Raw genomic sequence first — 7,449 nt, 5'->3', positions numbered from 1 at the left:
GAACTTGTCTGAGAAATGAAAGAATGACCTTTTGTCGCAATGAAATAAGTTTAATTAAAACACCCAGATGACAAGTGGAAATAATTTGATTAGTTTCTTTTTTCAATTTGAGAGATTTCAATTAGTGATGGGGAGCAAAACTCCTAACTTCAGCAGAGTCCAACCAAACAACTTAACAAATTTGATGAACATCTTGGAATTGAAATTGCATGATAAATCTACAATTTTTGCAATATTAATTGCCTTTGTTGTTTGTTTGAAATATGATCTTAACTTTTTTGGTAACTAACTCAAAACAGTTTATTCGGGATTCATACGTGAATCTTCATTGATAGTCATGAAATTGAATAAAATAAAAATAAAAATCTTCACTGCGAGAATGCCTCATTGGATCCGTTATTTTTTACAATATTACAATATATACAGTTCAGCATGATGTTTTGAGTCTTGTCCCATTCTGGGTTCAAGGAGCCAGTATGCGAGAATATTAAGACCTAAAAATGCATGACGATGTACAAAGACAAATAAGACAATAAATGGTTGGAGCGATTAAATGGTTTGACTTGAGTGTGCAACACCAAACAATGAGGGAATATTAAGATGAGAACCAAGTTGATTCTTATCCAAATATCGATATTACATTTTATACAATCCAAAACTCTATTCCGGAGAAATACTCAAAAATCTCAATTTATCTATTTCAAATTCAGAAGTCCACTGCTTTTGATATAGCTTTGCTTCAAAACCAATGGTCAGAAGATATCAACCCGGTTCTTTGAACCTAAATCTGAACGTGATATATGGTCCACTTTGAAAGATGTTAAGAGTATTGTCAAGGGGAAGAAATCCACATTGTATGTCGCTCTAACCAGGAACCCCTAAAAAAGCAACATATACATACGCTATCTCGACTTTAACACAACTTCGCCAAACACATGTTGATTTCCATCGTGCAAATTCCCCGTAACATCTCCTGAAAGCCCCCAACCAATGAATCATTGTTATTCGGACGAAACTGAATCACATGTTTCCAATGGCAAAGCCAGTATAGTGCTAATGCACTGACTGATGAATGCAGCCATCGGACAACCAAGCGCGTTGGTTCGTCTCAGTTGCTACAAAGGACTCGACGAGGGCACTTTACTCGCACGTGTATCAATGCGAATCCATGTGTGAGCAACCAAAACACTGACAGTAGAACATGTGAACTTGTCAATCAAGGAGACACCAACATTTTATCCCAGTGAAATTCAACAGAATTGAGAAAACAGAGCACCATGACCAAGATAGGATCTTTTGGAGTGTTGATTATTCTTACTGTTATTTATGGTAAGTGCAATTGATTAATTAGGTTTTACTACAATTCCAAGGCACTGAACGTGTATATACGTATGTAGAAAGCTGTATAATTGGGACTTATTGGTTATTTTGCCAATATATCACAAAGTCAACTTATAGAAAATTGTCATTTAAAATTTCATGGTACGGGAAATCATAATCCCCACATTGGCCTTAAAGCTTTGGCTTAAATACCGGAGTACTTCCTATAAAATGGTCCGATTAAAAACAAACAGAAAAACAAGTAATGTGTAAATGTAGGGAATGCCATTACTTCTACCTGCTCATTTAAATGTCCGATGTGTAGCACGGTGCACCGAAAATGCACTATCTTCTTAAATTTGAGGAACTGTTTTGCCTGACATAATCAAATTTGAAATGCGATTCTTAATTCCTATTATTATTTTTTGAGTTGGGAATTACGGCCCTCCGAAAGAAATGATCTCATTTGTAAGCTCCATACCTCCCCCAAAATTTGGCTTAATTAACGAAGTGTATGACACCGTTTTTTTCTGTTCAAGGATAGTGTCTCGATTGTCCAATTGGACATTATCGATCGAAGCGTTAACGAGGTTCACGAACTTCTGCACTTCAAATGACATGAAACGATAGTCATTGTCATCGAAATTACTATTTGGCAAAAAATTACAGTGTAGTGAAAATGTCAGAATTTCGAACCATTTGATGCTTCTCAAAGTAGTCATTTTTAGGCAGCGGCAAAATGACGTTATTGCCAACTAACACATTTGACCATTTATCTTTTAGTGCCATACGAAGCCAGTCTGATATCCCTTTTCACAGGGGGTTCAGATAAGGACATCCCAGTTCCCAAACTAATTTTAGCCCCAGCTAACGCCACCATATCCCCAAATGTGAGTGTGACATTGGGTTGCAAGTCAAATGTGCCAGCCAGTCAATGTCAATGGGCGTTCTATTCCACGGTCGAGCCTGAGAAACGAAAAAACCTCACTCCTTTCTCACCCTCAAGTCCAAATGAGCGAAAAAAGCAGTTTGGGGGTCGGGCTGAAAACGATTGCTCCCTCACCATTCACAAAATTGCGGCGAAATATGATGGGAAATGGATATGCTCTATACTCCCTGTGAGTGGGGACCAGAAGTTTCTGATCTCAAAGCCTGCATTTCTGCATATCTATGAGCGACCAGAAACGCCCAAATCTCAGGGTGAGATTTTCGCCGATGAATCGGATGAGATCGGAAGAGAAGAGGAAGAAACAACTCAAAACCCTCGAGATCCTGTGAAGCTTCCGTACTTTGTGATCAAGAGGAAACCGGATAACTCTTTGGATGTCACGTGGAACTTGGAACATATTCAACGGGACGTTGATCACTGCTCCTGGATTTCTCCGGACCGAGTCAGAATTTCTAGTCAAAAGTAGGTATACCGTTATCCGTTAGCTCTCTTTTGTAAATCTGAAGGTCCTTCATTTCAATGCTGGATATTGCTTTGATGCTAAACTGAGCTCGATTGAACATTGATTTATGATCTTGACGACTTTCTGCCCTTTCCTTTGAGGAATTGGTAAGACTTTGATTCCCATGAAATTTTTCCCCATGACTCATGCGGTACTTCACATGGCGATCATCAACAATCAAACAGAGTCATTTCTCACGTCAAATTCGCCTTCCTTCAGTAGACACGTGACAATTACAATTACACACCATCTTACAAAAGATCAAGGATCCAATGGTGATGACTAGGTAGAAATTATTATTGGATTAAGCCATTAACTGGGGAAAAATCTAATGATTTGCAGCTCGTTAAGTGATCTAGTTTGGACTTCTCAATCAAACCATTCCTGTGGTATTCAAATTCAAAGTCAAGAAACTTCCTCAAATGCTGGAGAATGGACAGTTGTGGCCGAATCCGAAGATGATAAGCCAATCATTTCTTCTCAATTCTACATCAGTCCGGCGCCAAAGCATGAATCATCCACGGTGATCTCCACCACTGCCCAATATTACACGGATGCGATGGACCCCTCAGGTACAACTAATTCCTGCAAATTCTTGAGAATTCCGACGAGTAGTGTTTCATCAAGTCCAACCTTACCTTTCAGATTCGGTAAAGCAATCTGAAGTTTTTGAACCATATTTTCTATTGCTTCTTGGAGTGATTGGGCTCTTGTCATTCGTGGTTTTGATCTTGATATGTTGCGTATGCCACTTTTGCAAGAACCCAACGCACAAGTACTCGAATGAAGTCCCAAAATGTCCACCGTCTCCCAATTCCTCAATCGTTGGCATTTCACAAAGGGCGCCAATCCGAGCTTTGAAATCAAATCCTCAATATGAGTCCAGTGACCCCAAAATGGCTAACCGAAATTTGCCAGAAACCCCAAAATCTATTCTAGTCTCCACTAACAGCGACAAAAAGCGGCACAGCGTCATCGGTATTGATTCTGAAATTACCAAAGAACCATCAGGTCCCCAACCTGTAACGTACAGCCACATCATCCCAAAATACGAGCGGAACAATAACCACGAGTATCTAACCATTCAAGTCCCAAATTTAGGGAGCCTGAAAAAACGCCCCAACCCAGAGGACACACAATACGAACAAGTTAACAAACCTTTACCTTCGTACGAAAACCAGACAGAATTTGCAACCTTTGGATTTGCAAGTCTGCGACGCCCTAGTAAACCCAGAGTTGCCATACGAAAAGTTTCAAGCATGAGTGTCACATCTGCTCAGTCTCAGGGTGGAGCAAGTGACAGTGGCGTGGATTCGGATCAGATGGATAAGTGAGGACCTATTTTATCGCGCACAAAGTGACTCAAATTAACAAACTAGTGAAGTATTGTGTTTATTAACTCCGTTAACTGCCATTTCTGATATAAGTTTCTGATTCGTTAAATCAAAAGCTCAAGATCCCCGAGCACTGGAATTTCTTGAAATATCTGATCAATATCGTTGACTTGACAAACAAACAGGACACCCTTTTCAATGCTCTCTGGATGGAAAATGCCGTCCAGAACGGGGTGGTTGTCAATTGTTGGGCAAGGTTTGAGAACCTCAATTTCCTCCTCGGTAAGATAAGGGTTGTTGATGCCAATGAAGGCCACCCCAGTTTTCGTTTCAGGGTCATGCAGAACTTTCCAATAGTACCTGTAGGTTGTTAGAGCATCAAATAAACAACTTGCTGAGGAGTCATAATTTGAAGAAGTATTTACTGAGGGACAGGAATTTTGTTCTCCTCGGGATACAACCAGATCTCCACCTTGGAGCCGTTGACATCCTCAAGTTGGCAAACGCCATTGGTACCAGTGTAAAGATGCAAAGGTTTGTCTTTGGCCTCAACAAAATCCCGAACTGCACTCTCCAAATAGTACCAATTCCCTCCATTAAATACCTGCCATTGTGGGGCTACATTCATGAAGTAGAACGAGGCATCTTGGTGCGAGAAGTAAATGAAATCCGCATTAGGGGCCAGATGCCCGCGTGAAAAGTAGAAGTACTCATCTGGACGAATGTACTGATCTGCCAACGCTTGAGATCCAAGCAAGCTTGCCACTGTTTCTTTCTGCTTGATCTATTAAAAAACAACTCTGAGTTGTTGATCGCAATCGATATGAGTGCAACCTTTAGAAACTTACTTGCGTGTAGTATTCATTAATTTCGTAGCCATAGTATTCATCCGGCTGGAAGTAGTATGGTCGTTCGTTCCCTGACACATTTGACCGCCCTCTGATTTCGGGATAGAGGACATGATGGGCGAAGATTGAGCGCGAGGCCTCCACATCCAGACAAGCCTGAATAAGCGTGGCAAAAGAGTTTTCCATGGCGAAGCCGATATCGATGGCCAAGCCCTCATTCAGTCTTCCACAAAGGTTTCCTAATGAATTCCAAGTATGAAGGGTATTTCTCGAAAGTATTTTCAAATGAATGAAAGCGAAGGAACATTTTTGTCGTGCCATCATTTGATTTGTGTTCAACACAACTTTTCGTTATATAATGGGCCATCTGTATTACTTACCTTGATCTGTGGCATCGTCAACTGGTTGAGTGACACAACCTAACTTGTCGAATGGAACAATAACAGGATCATCGTTGCTTGTCTTGGCCTCAAACTCATCGCCGCCCAAACATCTGAAGATCAAAATATTGACAGACTCTATTTCATTCGGTTTTTACTGGCAGCCCTGATGGTCTACAGTTTCCTCTCGTTTTCACTGAATGGTCTTTTTATGGAAGAAAATCTTCACTCCTCTACTAGAAGATACTGACCCCAAGTACCGTTGGGTCACTCTGTCTCAGGGCTGACTTACTCAGCAGTTGCGAATTCGGCTAGAGGGAAAATTTCAAATGTGGTCCCCACACAAGACAGTTGTAGAGTCGCTCCCAAGGGCACCGAAATTGTCCTGTTTTGGTCATAAATAGAGCCTGAAGGCCACAAAAAGCTCCCGGTCGAATCCAGAAAGATGGACGGGAAAGCAGCCCATGCCTGATCTGGCCTGATGACGCAGCTTTCAAATTGGTCTGAAAATCACTAACAAAAATCAGTATCCACTCATAGATAACCAGACATGGTTTCGAAGTGGTACACTTACTGATATCAAGAGCCCAACTCGAAACGATGGTAAAGAGACAGACGATGAGAAGAGTAGCCTTAGCCATTGCTGAACTCGATTACTAGTTGCCAGTTAATGAGCAGCACTACTAAGTTGTCGGTTTGAAATGAGTATAGTACACTAATGACCTCGTTCTACTACATACTATATGACCATCAAGCTAGGTAGAAGAAATTTTGTGCGTGCATTGATCAATTTTGATTCGCCGTGATGACATTTATTTATTTGCTCAGACTCTTATTTGTTCAGTCACTCGTGCGTCCTGGCCACGCTAATGGCAAAACTTACCTAAACAATCGTTTAAGTCGATTTGCCTTATTTTTTGTTTATTCGTGTAACTCGTCAAGGATTGCGATTGATTTTTTTCCTTATGGTTAAAATACCCTTTTTAAGCCATGTGGGGGGTCCTCTCAGACCTCCTGTAATGGGAATTGCTTGGGGTCAATCCCCCAGGGCATTAGAAACTGCAAATGAAACCAAGATTGGAAGGGGAATGGAGGAGGAGGTCTAGATGTTGAAAACCATAACAGAACGAGCCTTTAAGCCTTCCATAACAAAACAGGGGCTTCGACAATCGTGAACCTTTGGTGGCTTCAAAGAGTGTATTTACGCAATATACAAGCATTAACTACATTGTCATCCAGATCATTCAGTCAATAGGCCCAGATTTCCAAGTTCTGGTACTTCTGGGAAAACTGCAGCCAGGTCTTCGACCGTGCAAGCATAAGTCAGGCCGTAGTCCAATCGGGTGGGATTATTGACACCGTCCATGACTGGATGACTATTGAGTGGACTGCACACGGTGAAATCGTTGACCTCGTCCTCCATAAGGTAGGGGTTATTGACACCCACGAAAGCCACTCCAGTGTTCTCCAAGGGATCGAAGAGCACTCTCCAGTAATACCTGTTATAAAATCCGAAATGTGACAAGGTGTTTTAAGAACATTTTTTCGTACTTACTTTGGTGGGGCCAAGATTTTGTCCTCGGGCATGAGGAAGATTTCCACATAAGTTTGCTGAGTGTTCTTCAATTCCAAGGTACCACTGGTTCCAGTGTAAACGATTAGGTCTCTTTGGATTCCGCCCACAAAATCTCGACAAGATTGTTCCAATTGAGCCCAATGAACGCCATTGAATATCTGCCATTGCGGAGCAACGTTAATGAAGTGGAATGTCGAGTCCTAAAAATACGGCGTGATTAATCATAAGAAGAGACAAAGCCCTCTTGTCAAAGAGAGAGCCTTACCATGAAATGATAGTAGACGAAGTCAGCGTTTGGCGCCAAATGACCTCGGGACATGAAATACTCGCCATTGTCAATGTAAGACGAGATCCCCGTCAGTTGTTGAATAACAACTTCTTGGTTGTCCTGAATTTGAGAAAATGAGAACTGCATCTCCATTTGTTAACAAATTTCATTATTCTGTATAACCGTACCCGTTTGTAAGCCTCATCCACATCAAAGTCAAAGTACTCGTCGGCCTTGAAACTTGGTCGATCGTTCCCACTATCACGAGCAAT

The 7,449-nt window shown here is 41.3% G+C and overlaps 2 protein-coding genes across 2 annotated transcripts in view; one reads left to right on the top strand and one right to left on the bottom strand.

The window, feature by feature from the left end:
- The first annotated feature begins 849 nt into the window (after window positions 1-849).
- On the top strand, window positions 850-4,261 carry LOC131886830 (uncharacterized). The gene is made up of 4 exons (XM_059235247.1): window positions 850-1,329; window positions 2,104-2,731; window positions 3,114-3,343; window positions 3,417-4,261. Exons 1-4 carry the CDS (start codon window positions 1,278-1,280, stop codon window positions 4,103-4,105), a joined length of 1,599 nt encoding a protein of 532 aa, XP_059091230.1. The 5' UTR covers window positions 850-1,277; the 3' UTR covers window positions 4,106-4,261.
- LOC131886751 (uncharacterized) overlaps window positions 4,148-7,449 on the bottom strand; it is a 5,418-nt gene continuing 2,116 nt past the window's right edge. The window contains exons 8-16 of the mRNA XM_059235148.1: window positions 7,366-7,435; window positions 7,175-7,297; window positions 6,889-7,109; window positions 6,591-6,832; window positions 5,626-5,836; window positions 5,334-5,446; window positions 4,954-5,192; window positions 4,531-4,889; window positions 4,148-4,465 (exon numbers count right to left, since the gene is read on the bottom strand). Of these exons, the coding sequence (XP_059091131.1) occupies window positions 4,210-4,465; window positions 4,531-4,889; window positions 4,954-5,192; window positions 5,334-5,446; window positions 5,626-5,836; window positions 6,591-6,832; window positions 6,889-7,109; window positions 7,175-7,297; window positions 7,366-7,435 (1,834 nt within the window). The 3' untranslated portion in view covers window positions 4,148-4,209. The remainder of the gene's footprint in view (window positions 4,466-4,530; window positions 4,890-4,953; window positions 5,193-5,333; window positions 5,447-5,625; window positions 5,837-6,590; window positions 6,833-6,888; window positions 7,110-7,174; window positions 7,298-7,365; window positions 7,436-7,449) is intronic.

This window comes from Tigriopus californicus, chromosome 9, assembly GCF_007210705.1.
Source record: "Tigriopus californicus strain San Diego chromosome 9, Tcal_SD_v2.1, whole genome shotgun sequence".
Lineage (NCBI taxonomy): Eukaryota > Metazoa > Arthropoda > Copepoda > Harpacticoida > Harpacticidae > Tigriopus > Tigriopus californicus.
This window is presented reverse-complemented; position numbering and strand designations above follow the sequence as displayed.

Excerpts from the sequence above, each read along its gene's own strand:
- LOC131886830 (XM_059235247.1), top strand. The coding sequence starts at position 1,278 with ATGACCAAGATAGGATCTTTTGGAGTGTTGATTATTCTTACTGTTATT. Across the intron at positions 2,732-3,113 it reads GTCAGAATTTCTAGTCAAAA|CTCGTTAAGTGATCTAGTTT; the intron begins GTAGGTATACCG and ends AATGATTTGCAG. Across the intron at positions 3,344-3,416 it reads GGATGCGATGGACCCCTCAG|ATTCGGTAAAGCAATCTGAA; the intron begins GTACAACTAATT and ends CTTACCTTTCAG.